This window comes from Fistularia commersonii, chromosome 10, assembly GCF_037954325.1.
Source record: "Fistularia commersonii isolate RoL2024-O1a breed Wild chromosome 10, RoL_Fcom_v1.0, whole genome shotgun sequence".
Taxonomy (NCBI): Eukaryota; Metazoa; Chordata; class Actinopteri; order Syngnathiformes; family Fistulariidae; genus Fistularia; species Fistularia commersonii.
In genome coordinates, this window is record NC_141293.1 from 14135080 (window position 1) to 14160079 (window position 25000).

The following is a 25000-nucleotide window of genomic DNA, read 5'->3' on the forward strand; positions in this document are numbered from 1 at the left end:
GAGCTCTGAATCCATTTGTCAAACACACTGATGCCGGCCCGGCCCGAGCGCCGCCGCTGCCGCTGCTCCTCCATTAGGCGCGGATCTACTTTCACCTCCTTTCACTCTCTCCGTGGTCCATCCCTCTCTCCTGCCGCAGCGGCCTGTCCGTTCTTGTCGTCCATCAATCTTGCCCCGTCATCGCTCTGACGGAGGGATTGACCTCCGGCTGGGGGGGGGGGGGGTCAAAGGTCATCAGTCCCGCCGTGTATCCACTTGTTCCTCGACGAAACCAGGAGGTTGACCGCCGCAGTTTCTTCAGCTTCCTCTTTCTTTCCGTTGGACCACGTCTGTCTCTAAACGCCGTCGTCGTTGGAGCCGCACGCCGCCGCAGAACCGCACGCCGACGTTCCGTTAACACCGACGGGCGGAACTTATTACGTCTCTGGTTTCGATTTTGTTCCTCCTCGGGTTTAAGAAGAGAAAATCCACAAGAACCGCCGGGATTTGTGTGTGTGTGTGTGTGTGTGTGTGTGTGTGTGTGTGTGTGTGTGTGTGTGCCTGCACAGACTCACTGCGTAATCCGGACAAATTGAAGGAAGCAGCTGAGCCCGGGGGGGTTTGGCGTTTGGATTGTTCTCTGATTGTAAAATCAGAGGGTTTTTTTTTTTTAATGGTTGTTTAATTAATTAATTAATTGATCATCCGTTGTCTCCGTGGAAACCGCGGAAGCCTTTTAGATCCACCGCCGATCGATCTTTGACTTCACAGAACAAATCCATTAATTACGGAAAAGTCGGTTACAGTTGACAGGAAGTAATCAGTGATGTTATTCAACAGGTATTAAGCCTGCGATGTCGTCAGGAAAAGCCGACGTTTCAGGCCGGTCGTGTTTTTTTTGTTTTTTTTTTTTCGGCATTTCTGCAGGGGTTCGGATACTTTACAATAAAAAAAAAATGATCCAAGAATCGAGAACTTGGTGGTCGTTCTTCTGGGAGATGTTGGCTTCTTTGCATACCAGTCTGTCCTCCAGGTTCTCCAACAGTCATGGGTTGAGAATCACAATGAAGGAACCTCCAGGACTACTAGGACTACTACTACTACTATTACTACTAATACTAATACTGCTTCTACTGCTACTGCTACTACTGCTTCCTCTACTTCTTGTACTACTACTTCAACTGCCAATACAGTAGCTCCAAGAGTCACCTGCTGATAGTTTGTTTGCTTTTACTTTCTGTGACATCACAATGACATCCGATCTTCATCGGTCCTTGGTAGAACCCGAGACCTTTGCTGAGATGGTACTGTCCCGTCCCCCCCGACAGGTGATGTCCCTGGCCGAGGCGGCGGAGGAGAACCGGGTCCTCCTGGAGGAGGCCTTCGTACGCCTGAGGAGCTCCACCCACCTGCTGGTGCTGCTGCTGTCGCTGTGGCAGGGCCTGACCCCAGACCAGACCGCCATCCTGGAGGCCACGCTGCTGCCGCTGCTGCAGGACACGCCGCAGCTGGTGGGCGCGCACGCACACACTCATACATACCGGCCATTAACGTGTCAGTGTCCGTCCATCCGTCGGCAGCCGGCTCGGTAAACACACTCAGGCTTAAACACACACTTTAAAAACTTTTAAAATACATTAAGTAGTTCTGTTCCCAAAGGAGCGCTCATTTACGCACACACACACACACACACACACACACACACACACACACTCAGCCACTCAACACTCTCCTCTCAAGGACCATGGAGTGTTTATGATTTAAGCATTAACACTGTGTATGTGTGTGTGTGTGTGTGTGTGTGTTTCAAAGGATACACACTCACAACTACACAACAGGTCAAGGTCGCCAAAGGTCAGAGTGTGAAAGGCTCTCACCCCGTGACCTGCAATCAGACGTGTGTGTGTGTGTGTGTGTGTGTGTGTGTGTGTGTGTGTGTGTGTGTGTGTGTGTGTGTGTGTGTGTGGTTGAGAGAGAGAGAGAGAGAGAGAGAGAGAGAGAGAGAGAGAGAGAGAGAGAGATGCAAAAAAAACACACAGACTTTCAGCAGCTTGGCTTTTGAAGTTTCTCACCCCACAGAGACACCAAGTCTGTGTGTGTGTGTGTGTGTGTGGGTGGGTGGGTGGGTGGGTGCGTGTGTGTGTTACCAGTATTAGTTTTTCCATCCCTCTGATCAAGTCCATGAAGCTCTCATTACCATGTAGTCTATTTACAGTGTCTTTTCTCTCTCTCTCTCACACTCACACACACACACACACACACACACACACCTTCATCTGTCTCCTATCCTTGTCAGGGCCTGGATTTATAGTTTATGCTTCGACTTATCAGAATCAGTCCATATTAGACGTTTTATCCAAAAGAAAAGAAAAGAAGGAGGAACAGATGAAGAGAAGCCTTCTCGGACGTTTACTTTGGAGCGGTCAGAGGCCTGTTAGAGCTCTCAGAGGACAAGAAGAGGGAGAAGGTGTGAGGAGAATCCTCCCTGAGAGGCCGCCAAGCCCATCTGTCTACAGGAGGATCCGAGGTGACGTCATCCGGAGGAGAAAGAAACTTAGTTCTTGCATCTTCTCCTGCCATGGATGACGCACACACACACACACACACACACACGCAGTTAGCCAGTGGCATCATCTGTTATTTTAAATGGAATTAATGGAGCTAAGGTGAATTGGCAGTGATCAACATGGAGGCGCATCCACTCGCCGCCCCCCCTTCTTCCCCTCCCTCCTCCCTCCTTCCACTTTTCTCCCTACGAAGGGGGAACACTTTCCACTCACTCTCAAGTCTCCATGCTAATATTTAGCATGTTTGAGTGGCTCTGCCCCACACACACACACACACACCTTGACCTCTGACCTCCGGCCGGCGTGCACCAAGGGTCATTCTGAGTCAGTGGGACACATGAATGCCAGGATGGATGACTGGATGAATGGATGGAAAGGAGGGACGCACCCGTTCCCATCACTTCCACCTCCCCTTCAGCGGCCACGATGCGAAGCTGGGAGCCAAAGACGTCCGCTGGATATCAGCTGTGAGGCTCCTGGACGGGCAGCTTCTGGCACGTTTGTCTGAAGATGTTTCTGGGAGGGAGGGGGGTTCCTCCCGACAAGGATGGAAGGAGGAGACGGAGAGGAGGCATCACGGCAGGATCCACCGCCACGTCCCATCGAGTCCCGGTCAACCAGAACACCTCCTTCATCTCTTCACTCATCGTCCTCATCCCTCTTTGTTCCCTCCTCCTCCTCCTCTTCCCCCCAATCCCCCAGCCGTCTGTCTTCAGTCACTTTGTTCTCCTCCACCTTCCTGTCCTCCTCCCTCCGTCTGCATTCCTGGGTTCTCCTCCTCCTCCTTCTCCAGTGAGGAGGAGGAGGTTCATATAAGATCCGTCAGGAGAATCATGATTTTCCCCCGGATCATCACGCTCTGGGTTCTGCTGGACCGGAAGGTGCAGCGGGCTCTACTGGGGGTTCTCCAAATGTTCTCCAAGATGCCTCGCAATAATCCTGATAACTCATAACCAGAAGGTGGAGGTCATGTTGGACCACTTGTTCTTCACCTCACTGTTCCACCGCTGGCCTACAGGCAGGAGATAGAAAGCGTGTCCAAGCCCAGGTGATAGACGGGGCAGTGGGGCAGTGGGTGGTCTGTGGAGAACAGCTGGTGTAAGAACCGCCGTGGTTCCAGGCCCAGGGTTCTCCTGGACAGGGTCCATCCTCCCCCCCAACCCCAGATCAGGGTGAATCCTGACACACACACACACACACACACACACACAGATACGCACAATACCCGTTCCACACAAGGATGTTTCCACAGGAACCTGCTGCAATGCGATGACCTGGGGAGACATTGTGGTGGGAACTGGTCGGCCTCTTCTTCCTCCTCTTCCTCCACCACAAAGTCTTCTTCTCTCACATCCTTCTTCTCATCTGTCATCACTCCAACTCTTCTCCACCCCAACATATTCTCTCTCTCTTTCTCTCCCTCTCTCTCTCTCTCTCTCTCTCTGTCTCTCTATCATCATCATTGCAGACCTGATTACCTGTCATTAAGGCTCATTAGAGGCCTATCAGCATGGCGGCTGGGGGGGGTACCTGTCAACACACACACACGCACACACACACACACACTTACACACACACACAAACTGGCCCATTGAGAGTGCAGGCCAGGGTTGGGGGATGGGTTGGAGGAGGAGGAACGTGTGTAAGATCAGATAGATCCTGATCTCAGGAACGACAGAAGACATTCCTCTCATCTCCTTGTGTGTGTGTGTGTGTGTGTGTGTGTGTGTGTGCGTCTGCGTGTATGTGCTGCCTGTAAATTTGCACATGATTTATTATATTCTTGCTCTTCTATAAATGTCAAGGGGGTTGTAAAAACACAGAGATCAAGAGATCCATCTTCTCCTCCTCTTCCTCCCTTCACATGTTCCTCTTCCAGGGAAGAATCTCTTCCAGGGTTTGTCACCATGGCAACCGCTGCCCCCCCCCCCCCTTTTTTTTTTCACATTCAAGTCCAGAGCGGGAAGTGAACGTCCCCTCCTAGCCACCGGGGGAGCACACCCATGACACAACCCTGAATTCTACTCCCCCCAGATCCAATCGATTGCTTTGTCCGGGGAAACAGTGTAGCCTGTTGCCATGGTCACAGCCGGTCGAGTCATTCGCCACGGCGGCGACGGACGTGTGTGTTCGGACCAGAAGTGATCCGATGTGTGTGTGTGTTCCGCAGGGCTGGGAGGAGAGCTGTGACGCCGCCGTCACCCACCTCCTCCGCACCTGCCTGTCGCGGAGCCCGAAGGACCAGGCCGTCCCCGCCGTCCCCGCCGCCGCCACCACCCCGCCAACGCTGGGGCTCCCCCGGGACACGGAGCGCCTGAAGAAGCACATCGCCCAGCTGTGTGACCGCATCGGCAAGGGAGGACGTCTCAGCCTGGCCTCCGAAGCCAACGTCCAAGTCCCTGCACAGGTCCAGAGCCTGGCCGCTCCAGGTGAGTGTGGCATATCCGGCATCTCCATGGAAACGCATGGGTGGGGGCTTCACACACTGAGCACAAGGTAGAGATACACGGGTCTGGAAGGTCCATGTTCTGCTGCCTAGGTTCTCCCTGCGTGTTCTCCGAAAGTTCAACACACACACACTTACATTGCGTTGTGGGCTGGATACATGGTTTCGATGAAAGATAAATGAGCGGATAAAAGCATTGTCATGAAACAATGAGAAAACCAAAGTGCCTCAAGGCCTGTTTTTTTGTGTGAGTGTGTGTGTGTGTGTGTGTGTGTGTGTGTGTGCGCGCGCGCTCATGCTCACCTCATATAAGCTGCTCCCCTGATGAAGTTTTTCAGCTTCATCAGGAAAAAACATGCAGCCCAGTCAGCGAGCTCTCCCACTAACACTGTGCACACACACACAGTTGTTTGGTTAGACAGACACACTCGTAAATTGGGGCTCTCCCTCTCACACACACACACACACACACCTTACGGATCATTGAGTCTCAGCTGAAGCTTACAGACGACTTTCTGACAGGACTATCAGTCATAGCCCGCCCTCCATGTCTGTGTGTGTGTGTGTGTGTGTGTGTGTGTGTGTTTGTGTGTGTATATTTATCAATTTTACGATAAAGAAGCCTCCTCAGAACAATTCAGATGCCTGCTGGACATCAGATGCCTGGTTGGTTTATGTCGGTTTAATCTGAAGAGGAGCTTTTATTGAGAAGGATATTTAGTGCTGTCTCTCTCTCTCTCTCTCTCTCACACACACACACACACACACACACACACACACACACACACACACACACACACACACACACTGTCTTCTGGAATTATCAATGTAATTTGTGTGAGAGAGTGAGTGTTGCAGTGCTTAACACTAATTAACAGTTAACAGATGAGAGGGGAAGTGTGTATTTGTGTGTGTGTGTGTGTGTGTGTGTGTGTGTGTGTGTGTGTGTGTGTGTGTGTGTGTGCGCGCGCGCGCACATTTATATTTGCCTCATTTGCTGTCTCCCTATTGGTCTTAAAAAGATTCTCACACATGCACTCACACTGGCACAAACACTCCTGTACACACACACAGACACACAGACACACACACACACACACACACACACACACACACACACACACACACACACACACACACTCACACCTTGCAGCGTAGTAAACAGTTCATTTATTTGCTGTCTCAGATGTTGCCTTTTCAACCGCCCGTAAACACACCCTTATTTTTGTTCCAAATAACATCGCAAATCATTTCACTGTGTGACACACACTCAACACGCAAACAAACACACACATGCACAGACACACACACGCACAGAGAAGCACACAGACATTCAGATCATGCACAACAAGCTCCACTTTATCCGTTGGAGATGTGTGTGTATGTGGGTTGCTTGCGTGTGTGTTTTTCATACAGAAACACATTGAACATCAACAAGAGAACGCTTGGAACGTCAGATGAGGCTGTTTGTTTTAACCGATAATCAATAATCAAACTAGTCATCACATTGGATTATTTATTAGAAAGCAAATTCCTGTTAGCGTGCACATGGTGATAATTTAGCTGCTAATTCTAATGTGATCCACATCGTAATCTGTGTATTTCTCATTCCCTCCATCACCTGACACCCCCCCCCCCCCCCACACACACACACACACACACACACACACACACATCAGGCACTTCAGCTGGCTTGAACAGCTGCACTATGTTCACACACACACACATACACACCTGGTGAAGTCAGCCGTGTTTATCATGCGGCCCATTAGTCACGGTACTGTCAGCTACACTGAGCTCATGCAGGGAGGCGCGTGTTCACACACACACACACACACACACACACACACACACACACACACACACACACACACACACACACACACAGTTTATCTCTCGAAGTTGAATTTATGGCATTGTGTCTAAGCCCCGCCTCCTCCATTGCTCTGCTGGTAGGGAGGTTCTCCTCACGTTCCTCCCAAACGTTCCTCACGTTCTCCAGTCTGGCATCTCTCCATGATTGACATGATGAGGAATGAATGAATGAATGAATGAATGAATGAATGAATGAACACAACACTGTCTCCTCCCTCCATCCGTCCTTCACCTCCCTCTCAGCCTACCTTCACTTTCCTCTCATCCCTCCATCTCCATCTCACCCATCCTTCTCCTCCCCTCTCATCTCTGCTTTCCCCCCCCTCCATCCTTCACCTCCATCTCATCTCTCCATCGCTTCCCTCCCTCCTCCTTCACCTCCTCTTCACCTCCCTCCCATCCCTCCTTCTCCTCCCTTCTAATCCCATCCTTTCATCTCCCTCTGTCGCTATCAATTAAGGCAGAGGAGACTGCTTATGTTCACAGTCCAGTTGAAGGCAAGCAGTCACTCACACACACATGTACACGCACGCACGCACGCACACACACACACACACGCGTGCAGTTCTTTCCACAGTGTTGCACTGGTAGCTGTGGTTTGGGGCCGCCTTCTATTTTAGACTTAAAGAGAGGGGAGAGGATGGGTTGTGTTTGGGTGCACACACACATACACACGCACACACACACACAAACATGTGTGTGTGTGTGTGTGTGTGTGAGTTCAGAGGGTGCTCAGCAGAAGAAAGTGTGTGTGTGTGTGTGTGTGTGTGTGTGTGTGTGTGTGTGTGTGTGTGTGTGTGTGTGTGTGTGTGTGTGTGTGTGTGAGTGCAGGTCAAGTGGTGTGTATGATCCACGGCAGCTGTCTCCATTCTGATTGGCTGGCGTTTCCAAATTGAAGAGTTCGGCTCCCCTGCGCTAAATATAAACATGGCGGCGCCTCCGTCCGCCAGCCAGCCTACGGTCACCTGGCGGCCGGCAGCCAATCAGACGCTGGTGCCCGCTCTGACTGTCCGAACAGGAGGAAGTAAAAGTGGGGGGCATTGACGAAGTGTGTGTGTGTGTGTGTGTGTGTGTGTGTTGGAGGTGTTGAAACCTAGACAAAAGATATCAGGTATCACACACACACACATAGCTCGATCAAAGGCATCCCCTGTTTTTGATGTGCGTTATCAAAAGCCCCAGCCCTCCAACATGCATGCGCGTGTGTGTGTGTGTGGGCGTGCGTCCGATGTGTACATCCAGGCAGGATTGAAATAGCGTGGAACCGCAGCCAGATTGCTGCGGACGGCAGCGGTGTGTGTGTGTGTGTGTGTGTGTGTGTGTGTGTGTGCGTGCGTGTGTGTGTGTGTGTGTGTGTGTGTGTGTGTCGTCTTCAGACCGCAGCCCAGAATAAAGCAGGAATGTGCTGGTGTCTCCGCGCCGAGCCGAGACAGAGCCTGGGGTTTCGGGCGGCCTCATCCCCCCAACACACACACACACACACACACACACACACACACACACACTACCCCCATGAGTTCCACCCAAGGCCATGGAGGACCTGCCCAAGCCCTACTCCTTGTCGGGTCCCACTTCTAAACCTTGCAGCATCCTGAAACCTGTGACTCCGTGCTGTGTCCTGATTGGCCGGCAGCTTGTACATATCCACCGATAGCACTTGCAGGCATGTTTCCGCCTGAGCGTCCGCAAGAACATCACCAGACCAGCAGGAGGTTTCATCTGGACCAGAGCAGGTCCCTTCCCTGGACTATGAACCTGGAAGTCAGGGACTTTACAGGGTCATGGATGCTCTCACCTTTCCCGTGTGTGTGTGTGTGTGTGTGTGTGTGTGTGTGTGTGTGTGTGTGTGTGTGTGTGTGAGAGAGAGAGAGAGAGAGAGAGAGAGAGAGAGAAAAGAGAGAAGAAAAAGCTCCTTATCATAATTTCCCTTGCATCTGATCCTTGTGGCGCGGGCTGGGCTCCTCTGCGTGCCGATTCCTACTCCCATACATCATGGCTGTCGTCATGGGCGACGCCGTTGTTGCCATGGATACAAATCAGAGAGTCCACCTGCGTTCAACGCTCTCCAAGAGAAGATGACGCTGACCTTCCAAAAGTGGTTGTTATTTGAAAGTAGTTTGGTCCATAGGAGCAGCCGTGCCTGCAGGGCCGCTCTGAAGGAGTTTGTCTGACTTGACCTTTTAAAGTATTTTAAAAGTTTAGTTTTACATTTTAAAGAAGATAAAAAGAATTTTGATCAAACCCTGGGACTTTTTTAGTGGCACGGGTGTGACACGTATAGGAGGCCGTGGCAGGATGACTTTTTCATCCTTATCTGCTGGATTTCAGGCTGTGATGAACCTGGGTCAGGGAGGGGAGGGTCCTGGATGGACACACACACACACACACACACACACACACACACACACACACACACACACCCCAAGTCTGGGGGTTGATCTGCCTTTTGATGTCATGTGACCTACAAATGCAAGGATCTGCGCTGCAGCTCAATCGGAGCTGGTGGAGGAACTTGGACAACACGTCACTGTGACAATCGCCCCCGTTGCTATTATGGTCTGGGCTGATCGCCCCGAACAACCACGCCGTCGCGTTCTGTCCCGCAGCTTTTCCTGGATGCGGGGCCGCTGTCAGAGCGTGATGCGGTGCCGCCCGCCGAGTCTGCACCACAGGCTCAGCTAAAACTGATAACCCGACCAGCCGGACCAATATAGACCCACCACAACTGAGAGAAACACACACACACACACACACACACGCACACACACACACACCACAGCCCTGAGCCGGCAACACACACCTACTATTTAAAGAGAGCATCAGGAATGTGTGAGCGCTTGCCGCTGAGGAGTGTGTGATTGGCCCACGGAGCAAGGCGCTCCAGAGGTGGGCCATTTCCTTACCTGATGTTGATGTAAGGCGAAGGTCAGAACACACACACATATGCGTGCATGCACATGCGCACACACGCAAACACACACATAGACTCTCACATTCCCCGGAAAAGTGTAAGACAGAGTTTAGAAAAAAAAAGACTCGCCTTAGAAAAACACCTGCCCAATTAAGAGCGAGGCATATCCCATTTCAAACAAGTGTGTGTGTGTGTATGAGTGTGTGTGTGTGTGTGTGTGTAGCCACATGCTGCGCTCTCACCAAAGAGAACAAGATTGGCTTTAGAAAAGGCCAGGATAAATATTAGAGAGGGTTTAGGTTAATCTGCACGCATACACACACACTCACACACACACTCACACACACACACACACACACACACACACACACACATGGCACACCAGCACATATGTAGTGGGGGTGATGGAGACACGCACACATTCTCAGACACATTAAGGTAGACATGATAGCAGACGCACAGTCTCTGTGACACACATGCACAAGCATGCACCCACACACACACACGCACACACACACACACACACACACACACATACACAGACTCAGGCACATAAAGGCATTATGTGTAGTGGATGTTAAATGAAAGTACCATGAAACTGGACACAATCCACAGGGAGGAGAGGAAATGAGGAGCGAGGCAGGAATGAGGGGAGGAGGAGGAAATGTGGGAACGAAGGAACGAGGGAGAGGAGAAAAAAGAAGGGATACAAGAGAGGGGGAGAGGAGAGGGTGAGGAGGAGAGGAGCAGATGGGAGGAGAGGAATGAAGGGGGGCGGAGAGGTGGAGACGCCGGAGAGACAAGGCGTCCAATTCATGGACCTCAGGAGCTCCCCAAAGCCCGGCTGATCCGTGGGATTCTAGCAGGGATTTTGACACACACACACACACGCACACACACACACGCACACACACACACACACACACACACACACACACACACACACGGACACAGACACGGACAAACCACATGTTCAAATATGAAACTCCAGCCTGTCAAACATCCCAAAACATTTACAAACGTCCTACAATTGCCAACTTCCACCCCCCTTTTGTCTGTCCCATGTAACAAACACACACACACACACACACACACACACACACACACACACACACACACACACACACACACACGTGTAGACCCCCAGCACCAGTTCACCCAGTTGAATATTCCAGTCTAGGAACTTTTAATGCTTCTCCTTTTTATGCGACTGCATCAGGGCGCTACCCGCTAACCTTGCAACAGGCTAACGAACGTGGTGGTGGTTCTGAACGCTGAACCGTCTCGTTAGAGCCCGACCAGGAACAGGGTTCTTCACAGAAGAGCTCAAGGAGTAGAGAGATTCATCCATTCATCTGTTCATCCATTTATTGTCTGCACCACATGGGGTCTGCAGCCAATCACCACTGACCTGGAAGTGAGAGGCAGGGCTTAACCTTGACGGGGGAGCTGTCAATCACAGGTGCACCCTCTCATCCACACCCACATCCTAAATGAACCCAAGCAGGAGAACATGGAGAAACCTCCATGTCTCCCTTTGATACCGCTGTTGACCAGCAGGGTGCGTGTGTACGTGAGTTTGCACGTGTGTGTGAGATCTGACTCCTGTGTTGTCCCCTCAGAGTGTGTGTTAGCATGCTGTGGCTAGCGATGTAGCACGTTAGCCTGCGCGTACTCCTAGGACACCAAAAACGTGGAGATGCAGAAGAATGGTACTGACACGTGTCCTTCGTGTGTCTCAGGAGGCGTGGAAACCATCGCCGAGGCGGCAGCAGAGGGGGAGGAACCTCCAGCCGAGGCCACCAAGTTCATCAAGAAGAAGCAGCCGTCCAAGAAGGTCAAGAAAGGTAGGACGAGAAGCTCCTCCTGGCTCTTCATCCGGTGGGGAGCAGGAGATCCGGCCTGTCACTGCTGTCTGCTCACTGTCCGTCTCACCGCCATAATGACCCCCCCCTCGCCAACTGCCCCACCCCCGTCTACCCCCGACCCGTCTGTTCAGTGTCGCTCCCACTCGGGTTCTGCAGCGTCAGATGGGGTTCTGCTCCGGCGCCGTCACGGATCCTCTGCTTGTTTACCTTTCTGGTCTCCACTGGAACCTGGGTCACAGCGCGGTGCTTGTCAGGCGGAGCCTCTTGATGTTCTTGTCAGTTGGGACCTCTGAAGGTTCTTGTCAGGTTGAACCTCTGAAGGTTCTTGTCAGGTGGGACCAGCACCGGTTCTCTGGCCTCTGCACGGTGCAGGCTCATGGTGGACTGGTTCTCTTGCATCTGGATTTGAATGGAACGTCATTTTTTTCAGTAACCATAGTAACAGGTCTCAAACCCACCTCTGGAGGAAGGTTCTGTCCACGCTGAGACATGAACCTTGACCCGGTGGTGGGTCTTGGGTTGGACCATGTTCTCCTGAAGGGAGATGGGGGGTGTCTTAGAGAGACCCTGCAGATCAGGATGATTGACAGGACGCGGGTGCAGTGGTTATTGTGATAGGCGTGACAGGAACAGGACCGCCACTTCCTGTTTCAGGGGTCTGGACACTGGTTCTCTTCCTATCCTCTTCTTCTTCTTCACTCCCAGGGAGCCACGTAGAGTCCCGTCTCCTCAGCAGCAATGTTTACATTTACGCTGACCCGTTTACCGCCAGCCGCCATCTTGGCTCCAACCACTGACCGGCACTGATTAGTTTCATCTCTCAACAGACGTTTTGACAAAGCCATGGTCTGATGGCCTCCACACATGAAACAAACACACACTGTTTCCTGGCTCCTGTCCCTGTCACACACACAAATGCACACACACACACACACACACAGACACACACACAGACACACACACACACACACACACACAGGGGTCTGCAGCCAGAGACAGGCTTCTGGTTTGCATTGAGAACAAATCTGAGTTTTATGATAGTTTGTCTTCACTAAACCAGGACGGGGAGATTCGCTTTGATGGGCTTCACTGCCCACATGTGTGTGTGTGTGTTTGTGTGTGTACGTGTGTGTGTGTGTGTGTGTGTGAGAGAGAGAGAGAGAGAGAGTGTGTGTGTGTGTGTGTGTGTATGTGTGTATGGTTAATCCTTGCTGGCGTCGCCCCTGATGAGAAGGGGAGGTGTGCGAGACAGAAGGCGACACACAGCTCATTATACACCCATGTATGTATGCTTTTTTTCTACACACACACACTCACACACACACACACACACACACACACACACACATTGAGGTGAGTGTTCGCACCTTTCTCAGTGTGTCCTTGTTTGTGTCACATGTGTCACACACACGCACTCACACACACACACACACACACACACACCTCTGTGGGTTAAATAGAGTTGATTCAAAGGTTTAGCGTCAGACGGCTGTTTCCCCTCAGACTTTGATTGACAGGTGTGACTGTGCGTCCTGAAGCTGAGGGGGCGGAGCCAGATGCTCGCCGCTCAGCTCCGCGGGTCAAACCCTTGCTTCGCCGTGACGATCAAAGTGCGATGACGCTGTGGCGATCGCCGTGTAGGGAAGTTGTGCGAGGCCTGTGGTGGATCCTCTGCTGGCCGAGATGTTTGGTCCAGGGATTTCTGAACCTCCAGTCACCTCCTCTGCCTCTCTCCTTTTCCTCTCCACCTTCTCTCTTTCTTGTCTTCACTTCCCCTTCATTTCCTCTCTTTCTCCTCTCTTTTTTTCCTCCTGTTGTTCTTCTGATGATCCAGGCTTCCACTCAAGCCTGTCTCATCCCTGGGACTTTAGTTCTTTTTTTATTGTCTCCCTCCCTCCCCTCCGACGTGAGGCAGAGTTAAAAAAAAGAGCGAGAGAATAAAAAGGAAAATGATCCCTAATTAGTTTTGTTTGCTCTGGAATCCTGGAGAGCTGCTCTGCGGTTTCCACGTAAAACCAGAGGGAAATGGAGAAGGGGGGCAGGGTCATGTCCAGACTCATCCTCCTTTTTAGACGGGATGAGAAAACACAAAAAAAAAAAAAAAAAAAAAAAAAATTCCACAGATGAAGGTAGATGTGACGTCCAGATTATTATGGGATGGAGGGTCAGGATATTACCCCTCACCTCAGATCGGACCGGGACGGTGAGGTCGATGATCACATTGATCTGGGTTCAGGCTGGCATCTCCATGACAACCAGGCCGGGAGGAGGAGAAGGTGGTGGAGAAGCCGTCCCTTCAAAGTACTAATGTTTCAGACAAAGTGCACTGAGCTCCTGCCTGTCTGATACTGGGGGGTAATTAGGCAAGCTGCCAGACTGACACACACACACACACACACACAACACACACACACACACACACACACACACACACACACACACACATACACACACACACCTTTTTGCACAGCAGTTGGGAAGCACATTTATTTGACTTGAAAAGCATCAAAAGCTGTCTGTTTTGAAGAGAGAGAGAAAGAAGTGGCCCATTCTCTTTCTCTCTCCTACTTGAAAAGGAGGGATGAAAGAGGAGGGAGATAAAAGGTGCAGTGTCCCTTCCTCTTTTTTCCTTTTACCGCTGCTGCATCTCCTCCTCCCGTCCTCCTCTTGCAGCCCACCTGGGATCACACGAGCATCCAAGACACACACAAATGTATTGCACATCAATGAAAAGCACCGGTAAACTCGCGGATGTGGACACGTCGCCATGGTGACGCAGGGTGACCTGGGGCTAGTGGGGTTAGCATAGTGGGGTTGGAGAGGATGAAGGACTCGTTGTGTCCAGCAAGGGGCGTCCCACTCGAATGTTAGGGTTAGCGTCGTCATAGTGCTACAGAGGAGTCTCTGTGTGTGTATTTGTGTGTTTGGTGGTTTTGGCCACCTGGTCAGACTTCACTCACCACCTACAACTCACACAGTAGAGCACTGTTTGACCTTTGACCCCACAGGGCATCATCGTCTCTTAACCCGGCCCCTCATGCATTGACCATAGCTGCTAGCATGGGCCAGCATGCAGATGTGTGAGCAGTTACCTTTAGCTGCTAGCCCGCTGGTGGGGGTGTGTTTGCATCCGCTATCTGCCTCCTCTGTTAGTGGGCTGCATGTTGAAAGTACCAGGATGTTCCTTCCTGGCATGCACCTGCCTCACAGACAGGAAATAGATTTGCTGATTTTCAAAATAAAATCCCCTTTTAAAAATCCTGAATTAGTGTTGAGAAAACAAACTGGAAATGACGGGTTTAATGGATGGTGGTGGAATTTTTATGACTAAGCAGCACACAGACATACACAGACACACACACACACACACACACACACACACACACTCACACACACATACACACACACACACCCAAGAATGTGAGCAGGTTTCCTCATCCTGGACTTGATCCTGCTGGGCTGAAGCCAGTATTTCTGACCCATAGATCTGCTTGTGTGTGCGTGCATGTGCGAGTGTGTGTGTGTGTCAGTCAGATAGAGGCCTCTCTTTTCCCAGCCCCCCCCCCCCCCCGTGAATAAAAACACAGACATAGAATGAATCCTTGTTTGGCCATGCACACACACACAGACAGACAGACATGCTCACACACAAATATGTGCAAAGAGGTTAAGTGTCCTTGCAGATGGAGGGTAAAAAGTGCGTGTGCAAGTGTGTGTGAGTGTGTATGTATATGTATGAGTGTGTGTGTGTGTGTGTGTGTGTGTGTGTGTGTGTCAAACGGTCCTCAATGAACTCCTTTCCATGAACGATGAATTTGTCACAGAAATGTCGTCTGAGCCTGCAGGGGATTCATCGGAAACAACCGTCTCATAGGCTCTGATCCCGCTGGAGGGACGGGAGCCAATCACAGCCGGAGTTCGGGGCTGAATCTGCACCGGCCAGCTGTCAATCATCTAGCCATTTTCCGACAGTCCAGAATCCTCTCTGAGGACTAAATCGTGAGGTGTGAATGAGAGGGTGAACGCTCTCTGCATGGTTGGCGGCTGACCCGTCCAGGTTAAGCCCCGCATTTCGTTCCGGTGATGGCTGTGATTGGCTCCTCCCTCAGTGAGCAGGATGAGGGGTGTATATGATGAGTGAGTGAATGAAGACGTGATAAATGCAAAAATATATACATAAAATATGTAATGTATATGTGCTGGAACCGACAAGTGCTGGCGTTGAAACATTTACATCCAATCATCTCGGCAGCTGCTGATCGGGATTCCTGCTGTTTCCCCAAATGGCTGGAATGAAAAAGAAGGAAGATAGAAATCTTGACTGCCCCTGGGAAGCCACTGTGTCGAAACAACCCTCCTCCCCCTTTCCTCCCCCGCCTCCCCTCAGCGAGGACGTGACCCCGGTGTGCAGAAGTGACCATGGCGGCCAGAGCCTTCCTGACAGGGTCGGTGGCTCCTGGAAGTTTCCTGCTCGCCGCTCACCCAACCCCCTTCCTCCCCCCATAACCTGCAACTTTTCAGCAGCATTTTAGGTGGCAGCCCCAGCGCTCTGGCCCCATGGGTGCCGTGTGCCCCGGCCAGCCGGCTATCACTCCATCGCCGCAGCTATTTGCTGGCCCGGCGGCGTGTTGACGGAGCACTGATGAGACACTCGGCTCTTTAATGTGAGCCGTAATGTTCCGCTAATGTCTCTGCCTCCGCTGCCGCTGCTATCTGATGGGCTATTCTGGGCCCGCGGCTAATGCTCCTGGTGATTAGTGGCGGGGAGGGAGATGAGGACAAATATTTGTTGTCTGGTTCGAGCACCAGTGTCAGCTAATACTGGTGAACTTGTGGCACCGTGGGACGGAAAGTCCGGCGTGTGTGTGTGTGTGTGTGTGTGTGTGTGTGTGTGTGTGTGTGTGTGTGTGTGTGTGTGTGTGTGTTTAATCCTGACGGAAGCCGTTGAGTCCCGTTGGTCACCTCGTGTCCTATTATTGTTGAATCCTTCTGGAGGCAGCCGATATGAAAGCCAGTCGTGTCCGGGAGCAGTTGTCCCTCCCAGACACTAGGGGGCGCTGTGACTTTGAGCCCCAGGGGTCACTGAGGCGTTGGGGTGCCACTAGGAAATGGAGTAGAAATATCAGAGTATGTGAAAAAATATTAACTTTACCCCTAGCCACCGCTCGCCACCTCTCGCATGAGGATGTGCACACCAGGCTGCTGTGTATACGACAGTGCACGGCATACGAGCATCCATCATATGATTGGTTTGCAGCAGCTATGCTAACTTCTTTAGCAAGATGGATTTTAGACTGAAATAGGAAGTGACAAGACAATGGTAGAAACCACCTAGAACTTTCTAAGTGAGATTGCGAGGGGGAAAAAAAATGCATCCCATAATAAAGTTACCTAACCCTAACACTAACACTAACCCTAACACAGTAAAGCTAGTCGACTTGGTTAGCTTAGCCCTAGCCTAAAATGTTATTAGCAGATGAATGAGAGAAAAATACTCAGACATTCTCCAATGAGCCAGCTGGGGAGCGAGGCTGATTAGCCTATTAGCCACGGATGGCTAGTGTTGTGGCTAAACACCAGCTTGTATCAATAAAGGAGCTCCTGGAAATGTTAGTGGCATGTTAGCTGTTAGCCGGTGGCTCTGGTCGTGGTTGTCAGGCGATGTCTGGCTGGGGGGCATGAGGATCCATGATGTTCCTCGATAACCTCCGGCAAAACTTTTTTTCCGAACAACTCCCAGAGTCGCTGGAGGAGGAAGGTCGGAGAACTTGCACCGCTGGCTGCCTAGCAACGCCTTCTCCTGATATCATAGTAACCCCTGGAGTTCCTGGAAATAACCTCAACAGCAGCAAGGACAGAAAAGAGCCGTCCGATGCGCCACAATGAAGATGAAGAGGAGGGTCGGATTGGATTACATTGAAAAAGAAAGTCCAAAGTACTTCAGGGGAGTGTGTTCTCCAATCAGATGTTTGTAGTTTTTCTGCATGACGATTTGTCGTTCTTAATTCTTGCTCCTGTCCTTCAAGAAGTGGACAGACGGGAAGCTCACGTGCGCATGCAGCCTCGCCGAGGTCACATGCACGTGCAGGAGCATGGGGCGGGGCGGGGCGGGGCGGGGGGGTGAGGTGACCCCCAGCGGTATCGTTAATCAGACGCCTGTTGATTTGTTGTGTTAAGTTATGGCCACAAGGGAGGGGCTGGGGGGTGGGGGGCAGAGGTGGAAACCCAGATGTGTGTGCGCGCGCGCATGTGTGTGCGCGCGCGTGCGTGTGTGTGTGTGTGTGTGTGTTTGTATGAACATGTGGCAGCATGGTGATGATCTTGCTGGAGTGTCTGTTCAGACAGGGTGGTTGGGGGGGGGGGGGGTGCTCATCCTCTGGGACTCCCAAGTAGGAAGTGCTGCTTCCAGGCAGGTTTTGGGGGGGCAGTTTGGGTGGGGGGTATCTCTGTCTCACACACACACACCCCTGCTGCTTTTTACATTAAGGCCATCGCTGCAGTATTATGGGATGTGGGAGTCCATCGAATGCTCCGGACTCAGGGTCCATCCTTTTTAATACTTCATGTCTCGCATTTTTCAATGAGAAGTACTTCTGGGATTGAAGCACTACACTGGCTGAGTACTAATTTTGAAGGTGAACGTCCTGAAAATTTAAAACCAACTTAAAGGCAAGTCATTGCTTGGATTTGGAATTGTTTGGATTGAAGTTAGTTTTAATCTTCTGTCCGTGTTAAAGTTTCCTAGAGAGAAAACACGTCATTCAGACACACTGACACACCACTCTGGAAAAGCCAATGGCTAATGCACTGATGGTGTTGGGGGGGGGGGGGGGGGTGATGATGAATCAAACCTATTAGCTAATCGGTGGCACTTCTATTATGTTTCTGATCGCTAGCATTTGGCTAATGCATCGCCCACTTAAAGTGAATGTGATTGTTTGCGCCTGGCTAACGGCAGTCATTAGAGCTGCTAATTGCTACGCTAGTCTTCGGCATGATTCCACCCCTTGTCGCTCCCGGAATCCATTAATTGATTTTAATTGATTTAAACTGTTTATATCGTAATGTTTTATATGATCATAATTTAGACATAATTGGAAGAATATTATTGGATGTGGATAAACTGATGGATATAAAAGCATCTCTTATTTAATTTATTAAATTAATAATTTATTATTGACTATTAGCAGCAATAAAGTACTGCATGTTATTGATCTGTTATTTGGTATCGGTGGGTATAAAATCCAGCTTCCCTCCGGCTGCACCGTGTTGAACCACCCGCGGCAGGAGTCTGACGTCGGTGCAAGGAGATAGCGGCGCCCCCCGGAGGTCCCCGGAGCCTCCGGGGGGCAACAATCCTCAATCAAGGTATTGATTGATTATCGGTATCGTACGTGAACGTGGGCTGTAGTTTGTTCTCATGAGCATGTAGTTGCTGGGTAATAAAGACCCTTTTTATTGCCTTTCCTCCCCCCTCCGTTTCTTTTTAAACAAGGGGCCTTTAATTTGGCGAGAAGGAAGCAATGAATTGTGAAGTGTACTTACTTTTCCACGCCGGCCTGGGAAGGACCCCACTACACACACACACACACACACACACACACACACACACACACATACGCACACACTCTGCGAAATCCAATAGGTACCACATGTTGGACGGAGAAGGTCTCCTCCCTTTCACTGGACGCTTAATCTTCTGATATACTACTACTACTACAATTACGACTGATACTTTATTAATTAACAGTGGGGTTAAATGAGTTTTGCTTGTGTGTGTGTGTGTGTGTGTGTGTGTGTGTGTGTGTGTGTGTGTGTGTGTATGTGTGTGTGTGTGTGTGTGTTGGGGGTCGTTCAAGAGCCCCTCTGTGTTTGCTATCAGACGTTCCTCTTGAACCTTTAGGCCTTTTCTCTGCTCTCAAAAGGCATATTCAAGTATGCACGTGTGTGCGTTTGTGTTTGTGAGTGTGTGTGTGTGTGTCTGTGTGTGTGTATGTGAGAGAGAGTTTATCAGAGGAGACGTGTCAATTAGCTGGGGGCTACAGAAGGCAGCGGCGGCGGTCGGAGGTCGAGGTGGGGGGTGTTCGTCAGCTGTCACTACCTATAAAAACTTACTGTGTCCCTGTGTGTGTGTGTGTGTGTGTGTGTGTGTGTGTGTTTGTGATGATGGGGCGTCATTGCGGGTCAACAGTTATTGGACACACATGCTTTCACACACACACACACACACACACACACACACACGCACACACGCACCCTGTACCATCAGGGGCACTGAAGTAGTACAAAGGTTGTTAAGGTGTGTGTGTGTGTGTGTGTGTGTGTGTGTGTTTGTGTCTGTGTGATCAATAATGACACCTTCATTAAGGTGTGATTACCTAATGAAGGTGGTAATTGAATGACTTAGTCATAGTTAATTGCTTATAAGTAATACAACAGGTCCAGACTTCCTGGAACCCTCCAGGCAGGTCAAGATGGCCACTGTGCTTCTGGTCATATGGGAGCTGAGGGGCGGAGCCTCTGAGGGGCGGAGCCTCTGAGAGGCGGGGCCTCTGAGGGGCGGAGCCCCGTAGGTCATGTGATATGTGGATTTTGGGGAAAAGCGAGTCACTCCAACTTGGGCTGGGGTGTTTTTTTTATATATTACATTATTTTGATAAAGAACTGGACAGTTTTTTTGCATCATCATCCAGCACTGTCCAATTGCTCATTAAAACCCAATTAATTGATGAATCATAGATTGAAATAATAATTGTAAATATGAGCTTAATTTGGTTTGAAATTTGGCTCCATTTTGATGTGATTAGTTAAAGAGAAAGGAGAGAGAGCAAAACAAGCAGAAGCATCTATTCATCCATCCATTCATTCATCCATCCCTCCATCTATCCACCTCCATCTACTGCTCCTTTTCACACTGTTTGTCCAGTGTGTGTGTGTGTGTGTGTGTGTGTGTCGCACAGGACATGATTAGTTTCCTTCATGAGGGCTGAAGGCCGGGCTTCACTCCATGGCAAATATTGGGCCATGGAAATCACACACACACACACACACACACACACACACACACACACACACACACACACACACACACACACACCAGAATGAATGGATACATGTTCTGACCGTGACAATGAAGAGCGCCTCCTCTCCTCCTCTGCTCACTTTCTCTCCTCATCATCTCCTCCCCATCAAACCTCCTCTTCTCCTCACCTTCCCTCCTCCTTGGTCATTTCCACCTGAATCATTCAGCCGTCCCTCATGTCTTTCCTCTCATCTTCATCACATTTTCTTCTCCTATTTCCACCTGATATAATACCCGCAACATCGAACAGATTCGGTACAGGACATGTGGTGTGTCCTGGTCCCCTCCTGCTCCATCTTTCCTTCTTCCCCTCCTGATTTCTTGCTGGGAATCCAACCTGCAACCCCCAGGCCACTCACCCAGAAGTATCTGGCTTTCTCTACGCAGTCATCGAAATCACAAATAGCCAAAGCCACAGGGGATGGGACAGGGGAGAGGGGGCGGGGGGCGGTGTGTGTGTTTGGGGGGGTCATTACTTCTAAAAACACACAACATGCAGTGTATTTTAGAAACACAATATATACTGGTGACATTTCTGCGGGCACGCAGATGGACACGGGGCGCTGCAGGAATGTGCAAATACACGCTTGTGCTGCCCGGATTACACATGCACATGTTAAACACACACACACAGCGACGGACACACACACACACACACACACTTGTGCGCGGTGTGCAGCTATGTGCTGAGCTGGTGCTGCGCCGGCTGCTGCAGGAGGAAGAGGGTTTAACGTAGACAAAAACTGACAGGAAGGGGTGGACAGAAAGCCTGACCTCTGCACCGAGCGAGAGTAAGTGTGTGTGTCTACTGCTCAGTGGGAGGATGAGCATGTTTAACGCACACACACACACACACACACACACACACACACACTTTCTGCTGTGTATTATATGTTGGAGTTTGGTGGATGGGAGCAACCCTGGAGAAGGCCTCACACACACACAGCTGTTTTTCTGTGGTGCAACACATTGTGTGTCAGTATTTATGTTAGTGTGTGTTGTGTGTGTGTATGTTGTTTTTCTTCGAGGGAGTGTGTGCTGAGGAATGATCTGTCTCCTCAGACACAGACGTTTGTGTGCGTGTGAGTGTGGGGGTGTGTGTTTATCTCCCTGTGTTGCGGAGAGAGTGTGGGTGCAAACACACACTCCTCGGATTCAGGGACAGATCCTGGAGATTAAGAACAGGCCTCGGACCAGAGGAACCCTGTTCAGGGATCGATTTGTTGTCCTGATGTTAATCAATAGGTTGATCAATAAGCTGATCAATAGGCTGATGGTTTGAGGCGTCTCTGTCCATCTTCACAGCTGAACCCAAGCACAGGTTCTTCAGGTTCTCCGTCTTCCTACTGGCAGTCCAAAACCAGTCAGCAGGTTCACTGAAGACTCTAAATCATCTTCAGGTGTAAATGGGAGGACGCCTGATTGGATTTCGCCATATGATTGACAGCTGACCCGTCAAGTTAAGCCCCACCTCCACCTTCTCATAGCGCCTCTGGAATATAGAGGATAACACCTGACGGCGGTGTAACGTCGCGTGTGTTGCACGTTGGCCAATCACGGCCAATCAGTCTGCTGGGTCTGGAAGGAGCCGTCTGATAGGCTGGTGAGGAGCTGAAGGCGAGCGGGCGCCGCAGGAAGATCCAGTAAAATAAATCTCCCCAAAGACAGTGAGAAGTCGCTGAGTTCATGGAACAACCGGAACGGTCTGGTTCTGGACTCCAGCCGTCCAGATCTGGACTCCAGCGGTCTGGGTCTGAGATGCTGTGGTCTGATGCAGCACCATCGCCTGCATCCAAGAACAATCTGTCCTGCCTCTCTCCTCGCCACCCCTCCGTTTCCTGTCACCGACCGCAGAGCGCTCACGCCGACACCAGGACGTCCGGGTCGGCGGGACGGTCACCGTGTGCTCGAAGGGCCACGTGCACGCCGTGTCCACATGCACGCCGTGTGCAAGTGCTTTGCTGTTTACTCCTCCTCCCCCTGTGTTCTGCTTGGAATTGTTCTCCACGTACTCCATGGAGGATGAAGATTTCCTCAGCAGCCTTGCTCTCCTACAATCATAGGTCCAGGACGCCGGTGTCTCGGACCCAAGCGGCGGCGGCGGCGACGGCTCCTGGCGTGTCGGCCCGCATCAGCTAGAAACCCTTTGATGTCCCTGACATCATGGCAACGGAGGTGTAATTACACCTGTGGTTCGGCATTCCTGCACACTTATTTTTTTACGGGTCAACCGCACAAACACATTTATATTCTCCGGGATGCGCTTGTTGGTGCGCGGCGTGGTGGCGTCAGTCTGTGTGTGTCGCCACACGCATCACAAGTTTATACACACACACACACACACACATACACGTGCAGTTTACACAAAAAAGTATCCATAGTAGCGTTTTCAAGGAATGCAGACACACAATCACTGATATCCTGTCAACCACTGCATGTTTAGATCAGATCTGTGTGTGTGTGTGTGTGTGTGTGTGTGTGCGTGTGTGTGTGGCGACAGACAGTAATTAACAGGGAACATCCCAGTGGGACCAGCACTGACTGAGTCCATCAATCACAGACAATCTGCAGAACCACTGGAATGTCTGCAGGGAGTTTGCATGCTAGCATCGCCTTAAAGCCAGGGTGTAGCTCTGGAGGTTTGGGCGTGTGTGTGTGTGCGTGTGTGTGTGTTTGTGTATTTCATCAGAAAAAAGTGGTTGTTACGTGGTGAGCAAAACGCGCGTAATCATGTTAGAGCACTTTGTGCACGTTCTTACAACGTCTGTGTGCGTGTGTTTGTATGTGGTTGTGTGTGTGTGTGTGTGTGTGTGTGTGTGTGTGTTCATGGTGCAGGTGTTTTAGCAGTACATTTAGGAAATCATCTCATTCTCTGCTCTTTGCATTTGCTCCAGTTTCATTTTTGATAACACATAAAGTAGTAGTAACACGTCGTCATGGAAACGTTCACAGACAAGAACATCGTCTTGATTCAAACCCCCTTCAGGGAAACTTGTCCCAGTGAACCTGCTGGCTGTTTTTGGACTGCAGGTGAGGGATGGAGAACATGGGGAGAACCTATGCAGGAGAACCTGGTTCCTTCTTGCTGAGACTCCTTCAAAGCAAACAACAAACCTTGAAGTGAAAATGCATTTGACAGATTGTCGGTACTGAGCTTGCTGACATTCTCCAGAGCGGGGTGTGTGTGTCCTTTGTGCATACATTAGCTAAACCATGCTAACCCTGTGTGCTCGTGGGATGCTTTGTGTCCGTGTGTGTGTGTCAGAAGGTGAGAGGCGAGCCCCTGAGAAGAACATGATTTTATCAGTCCAAGTTATCTGGGATGGCTTGTCCAACGCTCCCCAATTAGCATTGGCTCCCCAATTAGCATCGACCGCTTTAATTAGCTGCATCTCTGACCAGGAGGGGGGGTTGAAGGGGATAAAGCCTGGAAGTGCTGGAGCCAGAGAGATTGACCCAGACGTGACCTTCTCATGAGATCAAGGCACATACACACACACACAAACACACACACACGGCGGGCTCATCCCGAAGCGATGCAGGAAAAGATAAATGGTTTCTTTTTGGTGTTTCTTTTTCAACTAGCGTTTGCGCTAAATGTGTGATAACATCCAACAACTTCCTGTTTCAAACTCCTGAGGAGCAGGAAGATCAAAGAACCACTGCAAATCTAAACTTGCTGTTTTATTTTCCTTTGTTTTGCTTGTTTCTGTATCTGCCCCCGAGGCCTGTATTGTTAGCGTCAGCGCCCGACCTCATCAAAGATGGCCTCTCCCTGTGGGATTTTGGGCGGAGGGCAACGGCGTGGGAGGGTCAAAGATGGCGGTTTGTGATGAGGGATGCCCGGCGGCGGCGGCCTGGCTCTTGACCAATCAGATTGACGCTCACGGCCAGTTGGGGAGCTCATTGGCCGTGAACTGGCTCAAATGGGGCGTGTTTGTTATCGGTGGCCATTAGCGCGTACATATGTGTGTGTGTGTGTGTGTGTGTGTGTGTGTGTGTGTGTGTGTGTGTGTGTGTGTGTGTGTGTGTGTGTGTGTGTGTGTGTGTGTGTGTGTGTGAGAGACGCATCAGGATCTCATCATGAAAAAGGCTTTTTTATCATAAAATGTGATTTGTTAAACATTACACCAATACTAGAATGGTGTCTGTAAGGTGTTGTGATGACCTTGACCTGGACCTTGACCTCAACCCACGACCTTGAGCCCGCGGAAGCAGAAACCAAACGGGAAGCAACCTGGTTTCTTCTTCTTGGGCCTGTTCATTCTTCTG

At 50.7% G+C, this 25000-nt stretch overlaps 1 protein-coding gene across 4 annotated transcripts in view; it reads left to right on the forward strand.

Annotated features, from left to right (window-relative positions):
* Positions 1–25000, forward strand: part of bbs9 (Bardet-Biedl syndrome 9) — a 103165-nt gene that overhangs the window by 58312 nt on the left and 19853 nt on the right. For all 4 annotated transcript variants that reach the window (XM_086153869.1, XM_086153868.1, XM_086153870.1 and 1 more), the window contains 3 exons: positions 1308–1490; positions 4717–4975; positions 11521–11625. In XM_086153869.1, coding sequence (XP_086009995.1) covers positions 1308–1490; positions 4717–4975; positions 11521–11625 — 547 coding nt within the window. The remainder of the gene's footprint in view (positions 1–1307; positions 1491–4716; positions 4976–11520; positions 11626–25000) is intronic.